The 24,490-nt window shown below is 42.7% G+C and overlaps 1 protein-coding gene and 1 long non-coding RNA gene across 3 annotated transcripts in view; one reads left to right on the forward strand and one right to left on the reverse strand.

Annotated features, from left to right (window-relative positions):
- The window catches only part of GRPR (gastrin releasing peptide receptor), a 37,273-nt gene extending 15,692 nt beyond the window's left edge, over window positions 1-21,581 (forward strand). Inside the window, exons 2-4 of one of the 2 annotated variants that reach the window (XM_038586893.1) lie at window positions 12,409-12,760; window positions 14,813-15,192; window positions 18,767-21,581. In XM_038586893.1, the coding sequence (XP_038442821.1) occupies window positions 12,409-12,760; window positions 14,813-15,192; window positions 18,767-18,806 (772 nt within the window). In that variant the 3' untranslated portion in view covers window positions 18,807-21,581. Of the gene's footprint in view, window positions 1-12,408; window positions 12,761-14,812; window positions 15,203-18,766 lie in introns of those variants that run through there. The other variant, XM_038586894.1, reaches the window with a different exon arrangement.
- LOC119868366 lies at window positions 16,312-20,382 on the reverse strand. Its single transcript, XR_005386163.1, has 3 exons — window positions 18,705-20,382; window positions 17,090-17,251; window positions 16,312-16,840 (listed from the first exon to the last, which is right to left on the reverse strand). It is a non-coding gene; the product is annotated as an uncharacterized LOC119868366 (long non-coding RNA).
- Window positions 21,582-24,490: the final 2,909 nt, after the last annotated feature.

The following is a 24,490-nucleotide window of genomic DNA, read 5'->3' on the forward strand; positions in this document are numbered from 1 at the left end:
CAGGGGCCAGGAAACCTTTTTTCTCAAGGGCCATATAATAAATATTTTCAGCATCGTGGGCCATAAAGTGTCTCCTTTGCAACTACTCAACTCTGCCGTTATAGCACGAAAGCAGCCACAGATATTATGTAAGAAAGTGGGGGCAGCCCGGGTGGCTCAGCGGTTTAGTGCCAACTTCGGCCTGGGGCCTGATCCTGGAGACCCGGGATCGAGTCCCGCGTCGGGCTCCCTGCATGGAGCCTGCTTCTCCCTCTACCTGTGTCCCTGCCTCTCTCTGTGTGTGTCTCTCATGAATAAATAAATAAAATCTTTTAAAAAAAAATGGGCATAGCTGCATTGCAGTGAAGCCTTATTTATTGATCCTGAAATTTGAATTTCATGTACTTTTCACATGTCACAAAATGTGATTCATCTTTTGATTACTTTTTTCCCCGACCATTTAAAATGTAAAAAACTCTTCTTTGCTTGTGGGCCACATGAAAACAGGCAGAGGGACAGCTTTGGCCAGTAGATCCTTAGTCTGCCGTCCCTGATGTAGCAGTGTGTGCACGCTTGCTGACGCAGTCACTTAGTAGCAAGTGTTGGTTTTTTTTTTTTCTGAGCACAGTTGACCCACAATGTTACATTAGTTTCAGGTGTCCAGCCTCGTGATTGGACACGCTTAGACATTATGGGGCGTTCATCACAAGTGCAGCTACATCTGTCCGTTGCATCACTATCATAATATCAGAGTAGAACCTAGGGGAATCCACGACCCTTGTCCAGTTAGCCAGGACAGACTTCCTGGGGGATATAATAAAAACAATGCAACACGAATCAGACAGCTGTGTGGTGCCTTAAAGTATGAGGCCCTGGGACGCCTGGGTGGCTCAGCGGTTGAGCATCTGCCTTGGGCTCAGGGCATGATCCTAGAGTCCCAGGATCAAGTCCCACATCGGGCTCCCTGCATGGAGCCTGCTTCTCCCTCTGCCTGTCTCTGCCTCTCTCTCTCTCTCTCTATGTCTCTCATGAATAAATAAATAAAATCCTTTAAAAAATAAAATAAAAGTATGAGGCCCTGTCGTCCTGCGCATTTGCTTTCGAATTAAAAACTGAGTCAGACCCCAACATCTTTAAGATATGTGTCTTTTTCCAGTGTGCCCTGGGTCCTCGGTGATGCTAACAATTGTTTAAATGAAGAAAAGGAGAGAGTTTTAGCTCAAGGCTCACCCGGATTCCAGTTTGCATGGGTGGCGGGCTTGGGGGCAGAAGCTTCCCAAGCAGAAGCTTCCCTTTGCTCATGGGGAATGATGTGACCACACACTGAGCTTCTCACTGCCTCCTCCAAACTGTTTCACCAGCACGCACAGTACTGCCTCCTCTAAGTTCTTCTCAGGGAAGCAAGGCCCTTTAAAATTGCAAAAAGGTGGAATTGTGCTCCCGGAGAATCATTTCCTCAGTACCTTCAGGGATTTGTGTGGGCCTGAAATGGTTAGAGAAATAGGAAGTGTTTGGGCCATGGGAGATGTCTTGGGAAAAGGCTGTTAGCACTTTTATACTAAAATTTTTAACTGAAAAAAAGTCATTCAAATGCACTATCTAGACCATTTTCCATGATGATAGCTTTGCTGACTCAAAGCAAACTTTTTCAATGGTTCTTAATTAAGACGCCCCCGAGGTTGCCTGGTGACAAACTTCCAAACTTTTCTTTCCTCGCTCTCTCTCTCCCCCCTCCTCTTTCCTTCCTGAGTTTATTGTGATAAAATATACAGAACATAAAATTTCCTGTTTTGATCATTTTTGAAGTGCTCAGTTCTATGGCATTAAGTACATTCCCATTGTTGTGCAACCATCACCACCATCCACCTCCAGAAGGTTTTTCATCTTCCCAAACTGAAACTCCCTACCTATTAAACAGTAACTGTCCTTTCTTTCATTGTATTGTTTTCTCTTTCTTTTATTGTTAATGCCTAGAGGTCACATTTAGTGGAGCGCTATTCATAGTGAGGACAAATTCAAAAGCACTGAATTTGAATACATGTCTGAGTTTGAGCCCTGGTTCTTCGCATTGTCAACTGTGTGAGTCTAGGTCTCAGTTTTCTGATAAAATGGGGATAAGGGTATTTACTTTTTTTTTAAGGTTTTATTTATTCATGAGAAACAAAGAAAGAGAGAGGCAGAAACACAGGCAGGGGGAGAAGCAGGCTCCATGCAGAGAGCCCGACGCAGGACTCCATCCCGGGACTCCAGGATCAGGCCCTGGGCCCAAGGCAGGCGCTAAACCGCTGAGCCACCTAGGCTGCCCTTGGTGGTATTTACTTTTAATATATCATAGGACTATTACAATTTTTGTAATGATGAAATGAGATAATGTATTAACTTCTTTATGAAATGTTAGAATTCCTAGTCACAAGAGTGAGTGTACCAGGGCTCCTGGGTGGCTCAGTTGGTTAAGTGTCTGCCTTCAGCTCAGGTCATGATCCCAGGGTCCTGGGATTGAGTCCTAGGTCGGGTTCCCTGCTCAGCAGAGAGCCTGCTTCTCCCTCTCCCTCTGCCCCTCTCCTCCCACCTTGTGCTCTCTGTTTTGCTTGCTCTCTCTCTCTCTTGCAAGTAAATAAATAAAATCTTAAAAAAAGAGAGAGAGAGAGAATGAGTGTACCCTGAGCATGATTGTTATTTATGTCCATAAGGGAGCCAAGAGGATGTTGTTGAAATCTCACCCAGGTGTTGTTCAGTGGACAGTCATTTCTTTTCATGAAATGCAATCGCTTTTTATTTAAATCGTGCTTCCTAGTTTTCAGAGTACTTTTGAGACTCCTCACTTAGCTCCTCCTTATAGCAAGTAAGAGTGATACCATGAGTTCCCTTTCACAGATGAAGAAAACGGAGATCTGAAGGTCTCACGGTTTAAGATCTGGACTCAGGGCCAATGTTGAAACGCAAGCTCCGCCACACCCTCCTGCCCTGTGCTTCCTGGGATCTCCTCTCCAACAAACTACTTGCACCTAAATCCTTGTCTCCGAGTCTGTTGGGTGGTGAATGACAATTTATAAAGACAATTTATTACCCCGAGTCTATTTTATCTTCCGCCCTAAAGCATGGGTGATTTTTCTCTGTCTTTGTGATTTTCCTCCATTCTCTATCTTCTGTGTTACTCGGTGGAGTAAATGCAGGCCACGTCCAACTACAACTTGCAAGTGGGATTTATAAATGTTCTTCAAACTTTTTGGCTCATAAATTGCTAAAAAAGCCTAACAAGTTATAAATATATGTTCTTCCCTCCATAACATCTTTGAGGAATGGCCTACGAACAACTTGTACCAGGATGTGTGCACACCTACTGAAATTTAACTGGGTTTCTGCTCTCCTTTGTCATTTTAAACATACCCACTGGGAACTGTAGTATTTCCTCCTGGTTATACTCCTTCTGACAAATTCCCTTATCAGATTAGCTCTGAGCTTTGGAATAAGGTCACCCTGCTGAAACCCATTTGGGGCCCAAGGTCAGTGTTTGCCCAACTCCTTCTGCCAGGGCACCATAAGATGTCCAACAATTGCTTGCATCTCTCTCCATCTTATGCCCGGCTTCTGCATCACTCATAGCCCAGAAATAGCACCTGCACTTCTGAACCTTCTCCCGTGCCAGACTCTAGATCTTCCCTGATGCCATTTTCAACTTGGCTCCCATGTCTCATTTGGACGGCCTCTTTTGGCCCTGACGCCTCTGAATTTATGAAAGAGCTCGGACCTTACTCTAGGCCCAGGCCACAGGGAACTTCAGGGTGTGTATACAGCAGTAAAAAAGGCAGGAGATTCAGTATAACAGAGTCAAAGAAGTGAATTTTGTGTCTGCCTAGAAACATAGCATTTTCACGATGGATGGAGCAGGTGGGAAACAGACATCTAATACTTTTTTTGCTTTTCTCCCTTAATTTCAATGCCAGCCAAAGGGGGGCAGAATTTGCCACCCCAAAATGTGCCACTTTGGCATAAGGATGATTTTAGGCTGGTTATTTCTTAAGAAACAGCAGAGACAGGACAAGTTCTGAAAATCCTAACCAAAGGTGCCCTTTTGTAAGAGCCATTTACAAGGGAAATTTCCATCTGTAAGGACTGCAAAGTGGGGTTCATGCCCTCCCGAAGAGGTGCAACCTGGTCTAACAGGTAAGGGAGGAAAATATAAAAATTTCTATTTATATTGATTTTTATTTAAAAATAAAGATGAATTAAACGTTAGTAATATGCAGTGTCCAAATTGAAGCTCAGTCTCTCCCTGAGTCCACAGCAGAGGATCCCTCATCATGTTCAAGGAGACTCAACAATGGCACCTCATTCTTCCCTCCACTTTTCAGGTTTTGGAGAGGTTCTGCAGAATGCTGTGTTTTGGTATGATCTAGTTTTAACTAAATTAATGTCCCCAAGTGGACAAGTGGCTTGAAAATATTCCTACAAAACAGAGCTAAACAAAACCCCACAGATTGTAAATGATACTAAAATTGCAAGCCCAAGGGAACAATGTGACTATAACAAAGTTCCCTCATTACCTGGTATAGGCACTAATCAGATATGACACATTCAATCATGTTAGAATTATAAGAAAGTTTTTCCGATGACAAACAGGTTTACAGTTAATAAAAGAGAATAAACTATAGAACATATTTTTTATTTTATTCTTTTTATAAGTAGGCTCCACACTCAGCATGGAGCCCAGTGCAGGCTTGAACTCACAACCCTGCGATCAAGACCTGAGCTGGGCCACCCAGGTGCCCCTAACACATTATTTTATGTTATTTTACTGTTAGTTTATCTCTTTCTTTAGTTTATCTTTTTAAAATTCTATATTTTAGCATGTTTTCTCTCTTGTTTATGAACTTCTATATAATACCCACCCACATTCAACAATTCATTTCCTAGACTTTGTTCTTGCTCTGTGTGTATGTGTGTGTATGTGTGTATATACATACACATTTGTTTTATTTTGTTGAACTCTGCAAAGTAAAGTGCAAATATCTTAACCTTTCACTCCTATTTCAGTGTATATTCCCTAAGAACATGGACATTCTTCTGCACAACCCCAGTATCATTAGCACACTTAATGAAATTCACAATAATTCCTTAATACCATCTGATATGTAGTCACATTTCCCCCATTTTCCAAAAAAAAATTTAATTCATTACTTAAAAAAAAAATCCAGGATAAAATTAAGGCATATGCATTAGATTTGGTTCTTTTTTTTCCAGTTTTATTGAGTTATAAGTGATACATAACATTGTATAAGTTTAAGATGCATAACATAATGATTTGTTATATGTACATATTGTGAAAAGGATTACTTGTTACATCTCTTTTATCTCCTTTAAGGTGTAACAGTAGCTCTCCTATATTCTTCTTAAAAAATGATGTTGACTGTTTTGATGAATCTAAGCCAGTTATAGAATATTCCAGAATTGGATTTGTCTGATTGTTTCCTCATATATAGATTCAGGTTAAAATTTTTGGGCAAGACGACTGCATAGGCAATGTTGTGTTCTTCCCACTGCATTTTATCAGGAGGCACATAAATGATTTCAGATGGTCCCAGTATTGGTGATGCTAAATTTAATCGGGGCCAAATTATGAGTTTCATGGGCCCTTGGCACTTTTACCTTTATGGGACCCTTTCTCCATTAAAAAAAATTTAAGAATTATATTTTATAATTATATCAGCATAAAGATAAATATAATCCAAGATGGATTATATTCATTTTTTTCTTCTCATTTTAAAAGAAACTGAAACCCTTTTCTAAATCCCTAAAAGTATCATGGGCCATAGACCTTGTGCCTACTCTAACTAGTGGAGAAGTTCACCCTGGGTTTGACCATCTGGTTAAAGGGGTGACTTCTGGATCTCCCCAACATAAAGGTACATTTTTCCTCTTTGCAATTAGATAGTAGTCTATGGGGAGACTCTTTGAGACTATATGAATATCCTGTTCCCCTAAAACCTCTCCCTCGGTGGTTTTATCATTCTTGCCAGAATCATTTCTTACATCGAGGACTGCAGTTATTATCTGCTTTGGAGGGTTGAGAATACTGAAGTGCAGAGTCCCTTAGATTTATGTCTAAGACCATAAATCTAATGGGTAGAATCACCATTAGGAACCAGATCTCTGCTCCCAAGTCCACATTAAAGCCCAGAGAAAACCAGAGTATATCAAGAAGGAGTGAAAAGGAGCATTGGAGTTATTCGGCCTGGAGAGAACAGAAAAGAGTAACTGTAATATGTTACACACTTAAAGATAACGGATTCGTACCAAGGACCACCGAAGTTCTCCACTGGCAGAGTAATAGCTCAAAGGGAGGTAGTAAGATCCCATTCCTCGGGATTACAGTCATTTTACAAATCAGCTAATAATCCCCTCATGTTTCTTCAGAAAAGTTCCTGGTGTTATTTCCAGAGGAAAATCAAGCTGTTTAAGAGCCTCGTCAAAACTGATTAGGTGTTAGGATTCTCATTTAAATGCCAACAATGTGCCAATTACCTAGAGACCGTTTCATTCCTTTCACTTTCTCTTCACCTCAGCCCACTCCAGGTAGTGTGCATCAGGAGCTTTTAAAATACTGTGGTTCAACAGTTCCTACAGACTTCAGTAGGTAATTATGGACAAATGAGGGCCGAAATGCTGGATCCTTAAAAACAAACTGCCCATATTTGAATAAAAGACATACTTTTCTGTGGGCAAAGTTTTCCAACCCTGAGAGTGGGAGTCTGCTACTTCTATTTGCCAAAAAACTCTTTGAGACATTAATCTTATTACACAGAATGTTTCTGACCTTTCCAATGTTTGCATAAGAAAAATGAAGCACAGATGTTTTCAGGAGTGGGAGGCAATTGTCTTGAGCCCCATAGTATCAGAGGAGTGAATTTGTTAGTCTACGGAAGGATGATTCTTACTAAATATGTAAAAGAAAATTTACTCTCATTTTTGAGAAGTTGGGAGTAAGAGACACACCTGCACGCCACATATTATTAATTAATTAGCAAGTATGCACTGAGCCTCTACTTTGAAGTAAGTGACATGCAGAATGAGAGACTTGGAGCAGTTTCAGTGATACAGAAAGAAGAGAAGAGGAACAGATGTAAGCTTCTAACCTCAGGACATTTATTAGGAAGTCGGGTAGAAAAGACATACCCATGGGAAGCTAGCAGACAATTCAAGATGGTGCACAGTAGACATTAAATGAAAAGCATCGATAATCCTGTCATAAAATTAGACAGGTTAGGAGAAAGAACAGGAATCACGGAAGCCTAGATTGGGCAGCAAATGCTTCATCAAGATGATACTTATCAACTAGAATTTGGAAGGACGGGATTCAGGTGAATGGAGACTCTGGGACTGGGCAGAAAGGAAGGAGGAAGGCAGGAAAGTAATGGAGAATTTAGGAACAGACCACAGACTCTTTGTCCCTTGAGTACAATTAAAGTCGATGAAAAAAATAAATAAATAAAATAAATAAATAAAGTCGATGGCTCATTCTTTCAGAGGGCAGCAAGTAGGAGATGACGTATGCAGAATGATGCTGGAAATAAATCTGATGATAACTTTAAATGTCCATCTCGTCTAACTATTCTAGATAAGGCTCTTTTGTTGACAAAGAACAGAAGCCACTCGAACTCAAGTGAAAAGGGAATGGGAGAACTGTGAGATTGTAACAGGAGACCTCTTGTACATTCAAAAGCAGTTCGTGGGCCAGGAACCAAGGACCCTCTGTTTCACTCAAGGCCACATCATCTCATCCTCTTTTTTTTTTTTTTTCTTTTTCTTTTCTTTTTTTAGAGAGGGAGAAAGGGGAGAGGGGCAGAGAGAGAGCCTCAGGCAGACTCCATGCTGAGCATGGAGCCCGATGCAACTGCAGCGTTTGATCTCATGGTTGATCTCATGACCCTTAGATCATGACCTGAGCCGAAATCAAGAGTCAGATGCTTAATCAACTGAGCCACTCAGGCGCCCCATCAGCTTACTCTTGTATGTGTGCCTCATTCTTTCTCTTTCTCTCAATCCACCTACTCTGCTTATTCATTTTGTACGTGGTTAAAATATGCCCAATCCCTTCTTTGACATCAAAATCTTATTTCCAGCATCTGTTATCAACTAACTACATCCTCTCAATTTTTTCAGTTTAAATGCGTAAGCTCTTTAGTTGCTGGTCAGGCAGTTCACTGGCTGGTCTCAGATCAGGTATCCACCCCAGTCCAACTAGCCATCACTCCTAAACAAGAACCCCCAGTGGCGACCCCCTGCATTGGGAGCTCCAGGGAGAGCTGTCTAAACCAGAAGAAGAAATGGACTGACATGTTCCATGCTCTGTAGAACCGCTAGACTTCCAGGGGACATTTGGTGTGTTCCAGACACATTTGGGAAACTTCTGGTCTGTTTCTCTCTCTCTCCCTTTTTTTTTTTTTTTTAAGATTTTATTTATTCATGAGACACACAGAGACAGAGGCAGAGACACAGGCAGAGGGAGAGGCAGGCTCGATCCTAGGACCCTGGGATCATGACTTGAGCCAAAGGCAGATGCTCAACCACTGAGCCACCCAAGTGCTCCTATTTCTCTGCTTCTAAGAAGGATTTACCCAGAGTTGTCTTTTGAGCTATGATATCCTGAAAGGAGTTGGTCCTCAATTGCATGCTAATTCCCCCCACCTCTGAAATTGAATTTCAATTTGTCACCTGTAGAATGAGGATAATCGCACCTATCTGTTGTCTGGAACATAAATTAGATAATGTAGATGTAATTCTCTGCTTGGCACAAAGCAAGAGCTTAGTAAATGGGATTTCTTTAATTACTTTGATTTTGTATGAATATTCCATAACAGAAAATTGTTTGCAGTGCATTTTCACTTATTTTTTAATTGCACAAGTGATATATGAATGTATCTGAATATTTAAAAGCAATTCCCGGACACTATATTATTTCACTGTAAATATACTCATGGTAAGTATTTTAGGGCATGTTTTTAATAAATAGAGTCTTTTTAAAAAGACAGACCCACAATACCATAATCATACCCAGTATATTAAAAATAATTCCTTAATATCACCAGTTCTAAATATGTATTTGATTTTCCTCAATAGTCTCAAAAATATCTTTTTATGGTTGTTTGGTTTGAATCAAAATCCAAAAGGAGCCTACACATTACACTTAGTATGTCACACATCTCAGTAAGTCTATAACCATTCTCCTTTTTTTTTTTTTTTTAAATATCTTTTCCCTTTTTTATGCCATATATTTGTTGGGAAAAAATGGAGTCATTCCCGTAGAATTTTCCAATTCAGGATTTGACTGAATCTTCCTGGCATCATTTAGCAGATTCTTTTATTCCCCACATTTCCTGAAAACTGGTACATAGATCTAGAAGCTTATTTAGATTAAAATTATTTTTCTGGCAAGACTATAAAAGTAATGTTTTCATACTATCTTAAATATTTCAAAAGTTGTGAATTTGAAATAGCAGCTCAACAGTTCCCATGGTATTTTGCACTTAGGAGTACAAGATTCCCAAGAGACAAGGAGGTAAGCCATTCACTCTGGTTTCTGCCTCACGCAGAAGTGAGTCACTCATGCAGGAGTGAATCACCTTCACTTGGAGTGTTAATGGTACTTATGACTGTTCTCTGCCAGAAAACGCAGATAAAAGTCATAATTACTACTTTATCTGTAATCGATTTATCAGAGATAGCTTTGGCTATCAGAAATACATCTTTGGCCGTATATGTTCACATACCTTTAATTAAAGATATAAATTCCTCGCCTACATTCGAAACTAGAAATGAAAATGTTTGAGACGACTAGTGCGTAGAGAAAGTGCCAGAAGAAAATAACACTGCCTTCGAAATTTTTATGTTTTTCAGTAATTGTTTAAAATGAACTAATATAGTTTATGGATGGAAAAGCAAACTGAAGTACACTGAAGCCGGACCATAGCATTGTGCTGGAGTGCTGGGAATGTCCATTAAATAAGAGCCCTCCTTTCTCTACCTGAGCTGGGAACAGCTAATTAAAGAAATCTAGAACAATAAAAAATGATTTCTTCTATGCCTGGTAAAGCTATTTGGAAAATGTGACTTCGGTCCACAGCAATAATGAACTTGCAAACACCTGATCTCCTCTATTACATGTGCTAGTCCCCTAGTCAGGGACAATTAGACAACCATAGGTTTCTGTGAGCCCAGTGCACACGCTGGGTTCTTTTTCTCAAACTCGCCTCTTAATAACTCACACTCTTTCCCTGGAGAGAGGCAGAAAGTGAGTGAGGAATCGGGGTGCAGCAAAGAGTGGTAATTCAGTGGCAGTTTAATCAACATGGAAGCAAGTGGGAATAAGTGTTCTCCCATCACTGAAGTCCATCGTATAAAAGAGTATCAATGGTGGAGCCAGTTTTAACACAGCATTTCAGCAATGAACACCCTCACATTTAGTTGGTCCCAACTCACATCAACTTCCACACTATCGCAGCTCACGTTCAACTGAACAAATATTTGTCAAGTGTGTGCAGATCACAGTGCTGGCAGATGCCAAGATGGAAGACACTCTTTGTCTACCAGAGGCCCATCCTCTAGTGGGTTCTCAGACAAGTACACACACAAAACAGGTGTGCACCCCACTGCACTAGGTGTTGTACGGGGAGTTGTGGCAGACATTGGGATGCTCTGCTCAGACCTCCCTTGAAGAAAAGATTCACTATCCAGCTGCAGGGACTGTGGTGAGCTGATAGCCTCCAGCTGTAGTTTCCTTCAGGGTCCACTTCAGCTTTCGAGCTACGGTCATGATCATCTTGGACAGTTCCTGCAGCTGGTGATAGAAGGGCCTGACCATTTCCACCCAGGACAGGACTCCTCTGCTGGGCAATCTTTGTTACCAAAGATTGGTAACAAATTACCAAAGCCTCCCATTAGGCTGGTAGAGGGTGACTAGCTGTCCCGGTTTGCTGGGACTGAGCTACTTCCTAGGATGGAGGACCTTCAGTGCTAAAGTTGGGGAATCTCCAGACAAATTAGGATGGTTTTGTCACTTTCAGGTCTGCATCAGCGTGTGACAGCTCCCCTCCATCCAATCTTGCTTCCTTCCCTTTTGCCTTTCACAGGTATTACTCCCCAATAGACTTCTTGTCCTCCTGGTTTCATGTCAGTGTCTGCTTCCTAGAGCACTCAGCCCAACACAGGGGCGCATAATGCTCAGAATCCAGGAGGGACCCAAATACTGCAAGAGAAGATGAGGCTGAAGGAGAGAAGGAAGGCAGGGGAAAACTAATTTGACAATCACAGGCATGCTTTTTCAGTGGGCTATTTGTTCTGCACCCTTTGGAAAAGAGAAGAGGGAAATGTAAATACTCAATGACTTCAGGTTCCTTAAACTGCATTTGAATACCCAAATTGAAGGCTTTGCCAAAAACAAACAGGGCGCCCTGGTGGCTCAGCAGTTTAGCACCACCTTCAGCCCAGGGTCTGATCCTGGAGACCCGGGATTGAGTCCCATGTTGGGCTCCCTGCGTGGAGCCTGCTTCTCCCTCTGCCGGTGTCTCTGCCTGCCTCTTTCTCTCTCTGTGTCTCTCATGAATAAATAAATAAAATCTTTTTTAAAAAGGTAACCTTCTTGTCCCTCTTGTCCCTGTGTCCTTTTTTAAAAAAGATTTTTATTTATTTCTTTTAGAGAGAGATAGAGTACGGGGGGGGGGGGGGGCAGAGAGAGAGAGAGAGAGAGAATCTCAAGCCGACCTTGTGCTGAGCACAGAGCCTGACATGGGACTTGATACCATGACCCTGAGATCATGACCTGCTGAAACCAAGGATCTGACGCTTAACCCACTAAGCCACCCAGGCACCCCACCCACCCACCATGTCCGTCTTTAAACATGCTTGTTATTAGTTTCTATGGCCCAAGAAGAAAAATGAAAGGCACTTTAGCTTTTCTGAGAAATATACTTAAATTAAGAGAGATTGTGGGTGAAGAACCAGGAGCACGTGACATCCTTCAGAGCCAGGACTAGGATAAGGAGGGCGAGGTACTCAGGTATAACATTTTTTTTTAAAGATTTTATTTATTTATTCATGAGAGACATAGAGAGGCAGAGACACAGGCAGAGGGAGAAGCAGGCTCCATGCAGGGAGCCCGACTTGGGACTCGATCCCGGGACTCTGGGATCACGCCCTGAGCCAAAGGCAGATGCTCAACCACTGAGCCACCCAGGCGTCCCTCAGGTATAACATTTAGGGAGGCACTCGCTGTCATGGTTGTGTGAGTAGAGTCCGCACTTGCATGAACCTGGGAGTGAGCACCTCCTCAAATATTGTACCCAGGTGCCTGGCTTGCCTCACCCTAGTCCCTGCCCTGGCATCCATAATAATATTAGGCAATTTACGCACAACATTCGCTTTTTCCTGCCCCAGGTACAAAGCCATCGTCCGGCCAATGGATATCCAGGCCTCTCATGCTCTGATGAAGATCTGCCTCAAAGCTGCATTGATCTGGGTTATCTCCATGCTTCTGGCCATCCCGGAGGCTGTGTTCTCTGATCTACATCCCTTCCATGAGGAAAGCACCAACCAGACCTTCATCAGCTGTGCCCCATACCCACACTCTAACGAGCTGCACCCCAAAATCCACTCCATGGCTTCCTTCCTGGTCTTCTACATCATCCCACTGTCAATTATCTCTGTCTACTACTACTTCATTGCTCGAAATCTGATCCAGAGTGCTTACAATCTGCCTGTGGAAGGGAATATACACGTCAAGAAGCAGGTGGGTGCTTAGAATTGATTCGTTTCCTCTTTAGGGATTTGATCCCTTTTGCACCCCACTGACAGGTAGTATTTAGGTGGTCATGTCACCTGATTCTGCAATTAAAGGAGGTGGGTAATCTGCAGGCAGATGGGAAATGGAAACTTCTAGCCACAGAAGCCCAAGAATTCAGGTATCCTTTATAATCTTGCTCTCTTACTAAAGACCTAAGCTAGGGAGGCGTTGAGAATCTGGAAGATTTGAAGTACAGTTTTGGTTTTTTGGGTTTTTTTTTTTTTTTTTTTTTAAGAAATATCTGAACAAGCATTGTTAACAGAATAAAATGTTGAGACTCAATGGGATGTGACTTCTTTTAACTCCAGTCACATTGTTTGGAGAGGAGGAGGACTACCACACGAGGACAAAGCAGAGGGAGCAAGAAAATGAGGCTGGTTGAGGAAACAGAAAAGTTCAATTAAGATAGGCTTACATTGATTTGAGTTCAAATCCAGACTTCATGACTAACTCGTTTACTCTTTCTGAGCCTCAGTTCTCGTACCCATGATATAGGGTGATCGCTCCCTATATTGTAAGGCTGTTGTAAGGTTAAAAGCCAGAGCACATACGTGACCTAGAGTGCCCATTATGCAGAATGCCCTCCAAATGCATTAGACTCCCTTCCCCATCCCCTATAACCCTGCAAAATTTCTTTTTTTTTAAAAGAGAGACAGAGAGAGAGGCAGAGACGCAGGCAGAGGGAGAAGCAGTCTCCACGCAGGGAGCCCGATGTGGGACTCGATCCTGGGTCTCCAGGATCACACCCCGGGCTGCAAGCGGCGCTAAACCGCTGAACCACCAGGGCTGCCCCCCTGCATAATTTCAAACTTGAAATATGAATAGCAGAAACCAGGGGCTCCAGCTTTCTCGATTTTGTCAGTTCTTGCTTTCTAGCCCAAATGTAGATCCTGTGGTATTTATGACGGAAAAAGCAGAAAGATGCCCCATCCGTTTAAATGTACAGCCGATTCAGTGGGTGGCTTCACCCTTTAAAGTTGGTTGGTAAAAAAAAAAAAAAAAAATGGTTGGTTTTTTTTTTACTTTCCTCAATTATGAGGAGAGAGGGGCAGTTTTGAGTGAAACTGTCTCTGTATTTGAAAGACCGCTCAATAGTAAACATCCATTGTACCTAAAATTCTTTTTTTTATAAAGATTTTATTTATTATTTTTGCATGATAGACACGCACACACACACACACACACACAGAGAAAGGCAGAGACACAGGCCGAGGGAGAAGCAGGCTCCATGCAAGGAGCCCAACGTGGGACTCGATCCCGGGTCTCCAGGATCAGGCCCTGGGCTGAAGGTGATGCCAAACCGCTGAGCCACCGGGCTGCCCCCTAAAATTCTTTAATAAGAAAGATATCTGCCCTTGCAGTAGTAGCAGAGGGTGATGGAAGCGAAAGGAGATCCTCAGCCCACTGTGTCTAAAAAGCTTCCTGCATAGTTTAGCCCAGAAAGAACTTGAGATTAAAAAAATAGTAATAGGAAGTTATTTTGGTTTGGCCAATGAGAAAGAACAAAGCTGGCTGGTTTTTTTTTTTTTGAGCATCAGAGGAAATAAGAAATTATTAACTGTGGAGCCAAGAAAGACATGGAGTCATATGGCTGATAAACTGCACCAGTGCTCTCCTGAGGAAAAAAGAGGTCACTTACCAAAATTTCATTGTGCAATCCATTCAAGCATGTAATCAACTTTGTTTAAGGATCTGTTCTCAGTGGCACGTTCTAACTATATTCCACTTCATGGATTTCTACTTCCTGACTTTTCCATTTCTGTGTTTCTGACTTTCCCCCCTTTTTTCCATCTGTTTTGGTTGTTCTCTCATTTTATTTGATTTTCTCTTGTCCTCCTTCTCCCATTGAACTCTTTTTCTGTGGCTCTGTGAGCTCATCTATTCCCCCCAATTCTTTCTCCCTGTTTTCTTTTTCTCTGTCTGAATCGTTGTCTCTCTGCATTCATCCCACACTGTCCCTTGGTCCCTCTGTCTCTGTGTGTGTGACTCTCTCCTTAGATTGAATCCCGGAAACGCCTTGCCAAGACAGTGCTGGTGTTCGTGGGCCTCTTTGCCTTCTGCTGGCTCCCCAACCACATCATCTACCTGTACCGCTCCTACCACTACTCCGAGGTGGACACCTCCATGCTCCACTTCATCACCAGCATCTGTGCCCGCCTCCTGGCCTTCACCAACTCCTGCGTGAACCCATTTGCCCTCTACCTGCTGAGCAAGAGTTTCAGGAAACAATTCAACACCCAGCTCCTCTGTTGTCGGCCTGGCCTGATGACCCGCTCTCACAGCACCGGCAGAAGCACGACCTGCATGACCTCCTTCAAGAGTACCAACCCCTCTGTGGCCACCTTCAGCCTCATCAATGGAAACATCTGTCATGAAGGGTATGTCTAGGGGGACCTTGACCCTGTCGCCCTAGGGGGTCCCTGGTTTTACTTTCTGGCTAGTAAAGAACCCTCACATCTGTTGTATACCCTCCAACGACCCCTTGGAAGGCTATGAGTGTGTAGGCAGGTTGCAGAGAAGCCCAAATGGATTGCTCTTATGTTTGAAAGGCCCATCAAGGCTTACGTTTTCCATTTCAACTTGTGAATGCTTCTTCTGATGTAGAGCCAATTTCCCCCTTTTTAGAAAAGGGAACAAATAAGAAATTATCATTTTAAGCACCAAGCGCTGATATACAAGGATGGCCAATTAAGTCACAGAAACTATATGAACAACCAGATTTATAAAGCAGAAAAATTATACATTAGATGTCCACTTTGTGAAAGACTCTACCTTGTTATTTCTTTAAGCAGAAACTAGCGCTTTAAAAATATGATCTGAGTCATTTTTTAGGAATACTTATAATCACAAACCAAGAAACTGGTTTTTACACTCAAAACATGAAAGCCAACCCTATGACAAAGTCCCATGTATGAGGGACCATTCTCAAATTGATAACACCGGAAGTCAGTCTAAAACAAATCCTTGAGTCTTGATTGTTTTTAAAAGATGTTACTGGGGACACAGGAGAAACACTCAACACATCATTTTAAGGCAAAAACACAAACAAACACATAGACACATATACCAAGATCCATGCGAGCCTGTGGATTGATTAGCTCACACTCTGACTTCTAACTCGGCGGAGATCCTTCTTGGTGTTACCCCATTTCAGTCATCCATGGTATAGTTAGCTCTACCACAGAAGAGAAATTCTTTTGGGAAGAACTGATTGTGTTCTCAATTCATCACTTATAAGTACATAAAGTATAGTATTTATTTTTGGTATACAGGTTTTCAGCCAAGTGTATTTACTTAGATTTGGCTGTTCTTGTCTGCTACGTTAAAGCAGTAATTTCATATGAAAAAAAAAACAAAAACCAGATCACATCTGAGTGGAAACAGAAACATGTTTACATTTAACATATGTTTACCTAAAGTCTGTGGGAGGAAATGAATAAAATTTCAGTAATATGTATTTCTGTTTGAAAATGTAGAAGTAATTTACAGAGGGCTTAGCTTTAGGAACTGACTGTAAAACAGCTACAGATACATTAAGTTTCTAAAGAGGAGGATTTATGAAATAGCCAAGTGCAGAAAAATACTGGACTGAAATCTTTTTATTTTTCTCAGTAAAGGAATTTGACTTCTCTTACTTTAGAAACCCTGAATCAAGTTTTTCTTGACTCTAGGATAGGCCAATTCTGAGAGACTGCAAACATGTTAAGCCACTTTCGGATAAATCCAAATTCTGCAAACGTGCCCTAATGTGTATCCCTTACATCCAAAGACGGTTTTAGTTCTGGTTTTCTCTGTCCAAGTGAGAAGGAACTGTCAGCTCTCTTTTTTCCACGTGGCCTTTCATCTCTTGATACAAGGAAGGGCTCTCTGTCTACAGAGCTTTAGAAGTTAGGATGAAGACGGTTGTAAAGATCCGTGTTTACAGTTGTATTAGCCGGAGTGAGACCTCTTCGCTTCTCCCAGCTGCATGCACTTCTGTACCGTGCCCACCTGCTTTCCTGGGAGTCCACGATGACATGGGACAGTCTGAAAAGCAAGACAGGTAGTGAAGCTGAAAGAACCAAGATTTTTAACTGGACATCCCAACTCTGTCTCTAGCTGTGAGCTTAGCTATCGACTTCCCTTCTCTAGACTCATTTTTTTCATCTCTAGAATGAGAGGACAGGACTAGGGTCCCTCTACTGCTAAATTCCTCTGAGCCTTGTCATTGTTTCTAGTTCTGTCTCTAAAGCGTTTATACAGCCCACCCGCTCACAGCTGTCCCACTTCTGCTACCTTTGTAACAACTCCTCTTGGGAAATCCTCCAACGGACAGTCTACAGTCACGGTCACGGTAGTGGAATGGAAGAAGAGGGACGATTCTATCACTTCCAGGGGCTCACTGGAATAATCCACATGAATAATGCCCCATTAGCTTATTATGTTTTGGAATTAAAGCTGAAAGACACATAAGGAAACATATTGCTCAATCTCCTCTTTATACAAAGGGTACTTTTCCTTGCTCACCTCCAACCTCCCTGCACCTGTTACCTTGAACTCCTACTCCACAGTTTTACCCTTGGATTTCTTCAAGACTCTTGAGTGTAAGTGACTTCATATCTAGTTAGGGGCTACAGTGTCTAGCATTCTGGGTACTTAGTGTGACTTGTTCGAGCACCTCTGATCTACCTGCTTTCAAAGACATTTGGGCAGTGGGACTCATCTTAATGACTCCTTCAGGTAACATCGCGGCGTAGACTGTGTCAGTCTCCTTCGTAGCTTCTGGACAAACAGTGAGGGGATCGAAGCCTAGGTCTAGCTGTGTGTCCTGAGGCAAATCTTATCACCTCTTTGTGACTCCTAAATGAAAGGATTGGAGAAGGCCACTGCCAGCCAGTGACCCAGGACTGGTAAAACTGTTCTGTGAATCAACTGATGGATGGGTTCAAACCTTCTTATCGGGATGGACTTAGCTTGGCCTTTCTCTAGGGAAGTCAACTTCTTATTCCACCTCAGGAACCTAAAATTACGGTGAGAGACACCCCATGCCCCATGTGAGATCACCTCCCTGTTAGGGCAGAGCGTGGCAGGGGCTGGAGCTAAGACATTTCACGCCTGGCTTCCAGAGATAATCACGTTTAGCGCTTATGTCTTTGGCAAGGAAAAAAAAATCAATTTTTGCTGTGGAAAACCATCTGTGTTTATTCAATTGACAGACACTACCTTTCAATCTATCTTAAATTGAGCCTCCCTGAGGCAGGCAGCTCAACAGTGATAGATTAAGCAATAAACCAGGCAGTCTTCCCACCAACGGCTGCTGCTGGCAGGGAAGGCGCAGCTGCTGTTAGGAGCGATCTTCCACAGCAAGATGATCCTCCCTGCTTGGCGCAGATGAGGCCCCTCCTTGTTGGTGATTTGATGAGTCCCCATAAATGTGGATAGCTAAACCCTGTTCTTCTGGCTGCCTCACTCCGCCACCGAACCTGGCCTTCTGCCTCATTAACAAGCCCCAGATTTCCCTCTTTGCCACACAAACAATTTGGTTTCATCTTGAAGGACGGAGAACCCGTAGGTAAATAAACCATTTAGAGGCTGCTTCAGATGAACCGAACTCAGCCTGTTAGGAAAATGCACACGGGACCGAAATAAAGGAACTTGTCCACAGGACACAGGCACACCGAGGTTACTAAGTCTTGGTTTATGCCAAAAGTCGAGGTGGTTATTGGTTTCAGAGTCTGTTCATGTCCCAGATGTCTTCTACTAAGAGAGATTAGCTTTGTTTGGGGACTACAAGTTGAATGACACCCTCAGTCTGTGGACTAAACGGGAGCTAAGCCACTTTCCCAAAAGCCAGATAGAAATGATCGCCCTGGGACCCTGACCATATGAGAGTTGAATGAATAGTACTCACTTCTGTGGTGGTGAGATGGGAAACAGGCAAACGTTCTTGCCATTTCTGCCCTTCACATCCAGGTCCCAGAGGAGCTGTTGTTGGAGAGTGGCTCAGAACTAACCCTGGGTTGCTGGGAGGAATGGAGCACATTTTGCACATTTGTCTAACGTTTGGCTGAATTTTCACAAAATGGATTAACAGCTGAAAACAAAGAAAATATTCACCCTCCTGGGGCCAGGCTGTGTCAGCTATCCAAAGAAACGAAGCTCTCACAAGCTCTAGTTTATTCTGTATGTGACGGTCATTCCTCTCGGCCCCCACCTTGGCAGCCCCCTACCCCCTCAACACAAATACAGTAAGTTTAATATCAAGCAATCTCTTACCGGGACTTTGGCCTTCAAAGACACCCTTTTTTTAGGGAGGGCCAAGCGTGAACTCCAGCTGAATATATCCAGCGCAAACAACAAATCGCACACTGAAAACAGACTTTTCTTTTGTGAAATCACGTTAGAAATGCACTCAGTGGAATTTATCTAGTTTTGTAAAAGTTTAAGAGCCCCTGGGTTAAAATATTCCATGTCCACGATTAATTCCAAAAATAACTTCCATTACCTAGTCTTCATGGTCTATAAAGCACTTTTATATCATTGTCTCGTCTAATCCAAGCCTTCCCTGCTGGCCAAAGAGCTGCTTAACATCCTTTACTATGGACATTTGTAAATGACGTTTACTAGTGACCATCTACGATTAGATTAAGAGACCCAGGGAACCGTGAGGCTGAAGCACGAAACTACAGATGTTGAACCATATTTGACCTACAAAAGGGTTTCATATGGTCCAACGTAATCTGATTTCATTTCTATTCATGGCTGTTCCGTGATATTGAAGAACGGTGTGGTCATCACTTTCCCAGTTTATAGGATGGTCTGTGCCTACAAAGTGAGTCTGTTTAACTCGGCCCAAGGCAGGGAACCAAGTGGTTGTTGGCTTCCCCAGAGAGGCCTATTAGCGGGAACAGTGGTCCATGTCACACTGAAGTGGAAGTCTACGAGAAGAAGGGCGGGATCCTTGGGAGCAGAAACACAAGCTACAGAACACATCGTATCTGTGGGAAACCTCAGTGCAGTTCTGTGGCTCTAGAAGTGTTGGAAAGGAAGGGGCCCGACTTCACCAAGCACCAGTGACGTGCCAAATGCAGTGCTGAGCACATTTCTCTTCTTGTTCACGAGCACCTTGAAAAGTTCAGTTGGTGAGGCTGAGGCTCAGGGAGGTCACTTCACCCAAGGTCACATGGCACAGCCGAACGTGGCCCCGGATCTCTTAAGACCCCATCCATTCCACTGCTCAGCATTGCTTCCCAAACCCTGCGCATGTGAGGAATTAGGTTCACGGTAACTGACAGTCCCATGCCCTACTGTGGCTTCTGCCCTAAGGCACGAGCTCCCAAGGAGGTTGAGGGACATACACAAGGGGATGGATGATGTTCCTAAGCACATAAGTGAAGGACTTGCTGCAGCAGAGGCCGAAATATAGCACAGAGTAGGTGGGCAAGGAAGTGCCTTAGTTCAGCTGCCCCCAGAGACACACTTCAGTTGCAACTGGAAGCCCTGGGAAGAATTTCCCACCCAGTTCTGGGACTAACCGAGGAGAAAAGAACCCCTGGCAAACAACCATATACAGAGGACCCAAGCGAGAACAGTCCATCCGGGCGGCCTTCTTTGAATTAGGATTAGCCTCGCCCCCGAACAGGCGGTTTTCCAGAAGCCAGAAGCCTGGAGACCCAGGTCACATGAATAGCCTTTATCAGAAAAATACGTCCTGGACTAAGTTCTGAGCACAGGTGTGGACTCCGGTATCTGAGTGCCTAGCCCTAGGTGCCCTGCTTCAAGCTCCCATACCATCGTCTCTCTGCTCGTTCTGAGCTCACATTCTAGAAGATATTTCCCTTTTTTCCTCCTAATTCAAAATTCATTCCCAGAACCATATAATGACATGGAAGGACTCACATAATGTTATGGTTTTTTAAAAGGATCGTTTTAATGGACAGTAAAACTTCACACATTCAACACCTCATTAATTCCCAGACAAGCTTGAAAATTTTGGTATACCTCGGGATTTCAGTGTTCAAAGTACAGTACATAATTTAGGACTGTTGTCAATCCAATTTTTTTCATCACTTTGCTTCAGTTTTAGCCAGTGCTATTGATATATCAATAATGTATGACATTAAGAAAATGAAACTGATTTAAAAAAATGTTTTCCCCTGTAATCTGGAGTTAACAGACTCAAACACAGCCCTTCTTGCATCCAAGTCAGCAGAATTTGGGGTAATAAAATTGGTTGAAAAGGTCTGAGTTGTAAAAATAGTTGGCACAAACTCCTTTATGTCATTTTCTGTTTTGTTTTAAATATTAGACTCATATTTTGTAAATTATAATTGTACTTGTTACTATTAACTGTAAATATTTATTGCATCAGAAATGTGCTCTGTGTTAAAATAAGTCAGAACAAGTTCCAGGTGTGGTACTTAATATAAATAATGTCATGCCTTGGCTTTGCCTAGACTCCTTAGACTAATGAATTATTTATAAGAAATTCACAATATTAATATGAATGATTCAGGTTTTTTTAAATGTGCAAACTTAACTGTGTGACCGTGTGAAATTCTATCTATGAAGTGTGCTCATTGGTTGTATTCTTGTTTTTCAAGAGGTTTCTAATGCTTCTGTCACATTGTACATGGTCTGTGTGACATTAAGTCAAATCTGTGTAGCTGAATATTTAAGTCATAGGAGATAAGAAATGTGTTTTATTTCTTAATATAATAAGGCATAATTTATTAAATGGACAGATGCATGTATTCAATGTTCAATAAAAATAAAGCTGTCGCATGGATGTAGTTGGTGGCCATCTGTTCCAGGGCTCTTCTTCTGTTCCAGAACCATCTATATTAGAATCACCCAGGCTGCTTGTTGCAAAATGCCGATTCTCCCAATTCCCAATCCACTGGGAACATCTAGGGGTTTGGCCTAAAAATCGGCACTTTAAAACAAGCTCCCCAGGTGACTCCTCAGAACACAAGGGGTTTGTCTCATACTTTTAAAATATATATTTAGCTTTTGAATAAGTAAGCTTTCCTCATGATTCAATTTTTTTTAAAGATTTATTTATTTATTTATGATAGACATAGAGAGAAAGAGAGGCAGAGACACAGGAGGAGGGAGAAGCAGGCTCCATGCCAGGAGCCTGACGTGGGACTCGATCCCGGGACTCCAGGATCGCTCGCTGGGCCAAAGGCAGGCGCTAAACCGCTGAGCCACCCAGGATTCCCTTTCCTCATGATTCAAAATTGAAAGCATAAAAAAGGTATTCAGTGAAAAGTCACGAGGCTACCTCACAGTTCCCAGCAGCCATCACCACTCCCTCCCATGAGTGACCACCGTGGCTACGCTCCTATATGCGAAAGCTACTGGACGCTTCTTACGCTCTCGCAAATAAATACAAATATGTGTTTTCCTGCAGCCCACCACCATTTTACAGAAGTGGTAACATATATGCATTGTTCTGCCCCTTGCTTGCTTCACTACATACCGTTCCTTGGAGATCTTTCCGTGTCATCATACAAAATTCTCTCATTCTTTCTTATATCTGTACAGTATCTCCTACTTTATTTATTCAGTCCCCTGTTGATGAACATTTAGGTTGTTTCTGGTATTTTGCTATAATGAATTGTATTGCACTGATTAACATCCACAATCTCCTGCATGAGCAAGCGTTGCTATAGGAAAACGTCTTAAATGTGGAGTTGGTGGAAATCAAGATCATATACTTTTTTTTAAACAAATATAGAAACTTTTTTTTAAGATTTATTTATTTATTCATGATAGAGAGAGAGAGAAAGACAGAGAGAAGCAGGCTCCATGCCAAGAGCCTGACGTGGGACTCAATCCCGGGACTCCAGGATTGTGCTCTGGGCCAAAGGCAGGTACTAAACCACTGAGCCACCCAGGGATCCCCAAGATCATATACTTTTGTCATTTGACGGTCGTTCCAAATTGCTCTCTTTAAGGCTTAAGTACCAAAGTTTGAGAACCTCTGCTTTCTGGAATAATAGCCATCAGAGAGCAGGAAATAACACAACTGGGGGCACCTGGGTGGCTCAGCAGTTGAGCGTCTGCTTTCGACTCAGGACGTGATCCTGGAGTTCTGGAATCGAGTCCTGCATCCGGCTCCCACATGGAGCCTGCTTCTCCTCCCTCTGCCTGTGTCTCTGCCTCTCTCTGTGTCTCTCATGAATAAATAAATAAAATCTTAAAAAAAAAAACCACACAACTGGCTGCAAATGGGGGCTGTCAAAGGTCCCTGCACTCAAGGTGAGAAGAGGTAACCAGGCATGCCTATCAAATACGGTGAACAAATTCCTTGAGGGGCACACTGATAGCCATGCCAAGGAAGCCCCAGAGTGCAGGGGTGTATATAACCACCACCATGGGGTCATCTTGGGAGAAGGCTTTCTGGATGTATAACCCACCGTTAAACTGTAAATGGTGCCTGAAAGTGTCAGGGTTTTAAACAGCTAAAAGTGGTGATTCATGATTGTGCCTGCAGTAGACCTTGCAGCTCTAGCGTTCCTGGATAAGATGGAAGATAAGCAGACTAAAATCTCTGAGACGCGCAGGGTATAAAAATCCAATTGACATTTAAGGTTGGTCCATGGTACTTGCTGAGAGCTCTACCCAAAGCCCAGATGAATTTTCTTATCAGAAACTCTAAACTCTTTGTAAGCACGCTGCCTACCATGTCAGAAAAGAAGCTTCATTGATGCACAGATTGTAATATTGAGAATTTAATATTCTCTTTAAAGTCTTGGATTTCTGAAGTTAGAAAATACCCCCAGAGAATGCCCAGACACAATCTCACATCTCACAAATGAGGAAGTCAAGTAAAGTGTCATGATTTGGGTTTCCATATGGTCATCAGACTTTTAAATAATGAAAACAATTGGCGTGCAGATGACATGGGCGAGGAGAGGTTCATCAGGCTCTTCTGCTAGAGGGAAGGTAAATCTATTCGGGGCTACCTGGTAATACATCAGGCAGAGAACCTTCCTGTTCACTGAGCTCAACACTGATAAACTTTAGCTTCTAATACAAGAGATATCGGGTAACATCTTACCAAGAAAATGACACAAAAGCAGGCATCTGGTCCTTTGAATGTGGACTGAACTGTGTTCAAGGTTATAAAAATGAATTCTTAAGAACACATCCCCACCCTGCTTCCTAGAGCTGGGAGCAGGGAAGTCAAGCATTTGGCTCCAGGTCACTTGTTAACTATGACATCTACCCAGTATGTTTCCCAGTGTCCCTTCCCACCTTCCATGACAGCCCAGAGCTTCTCAGAGCCTCTCCAAGGGACTAGACTAGCTCTGACTCACCAGCGTGCGGTTTGCTAGAACGGTCTATGTGCATGGGTCCACTCTCGAGGAGGTTTCCAGGATATTGCTACTTAAAGTACCATCAGTCGACCAGCAATATGGACATCACCTGGTTAAAAGTGCAGGCTCTTGGAACACCTGGGTGTCAGTGGGTTAAGTGTCGGATTCGATTTCAGCTCAGGTCATGATCTCGGGCTTGTAAGATCAAGCTCCCTGTCGGGCTCTGGGCTCAGCACAGAGTCTGCTTAAGATTGTCTCTCTCCATCTGCCCCTGCCCCTCTGTGAGCATTCACTCTCTTAAATAAATAAATAAATAAATAAAATCTTTTTTAAAAAACTGCAGGCTGTTGGTCCCTGCCCCAGAACTCTT

Source organism: Canis lupus, chromosome X (assembly GCF_011100685.1).
Source record: "Canis lupus familiaris isolate Mischka breed German Shepherd chromosome X, alternate assembly UU_Cfam_GSD_1.0, whole genome shotgun sequence".
Classification (NCBI taxonomy): Eukaryota; Metazoa; Chordata; class Mammalia; order Carnivora; family Canidae; genus Canis; species Canis lupus.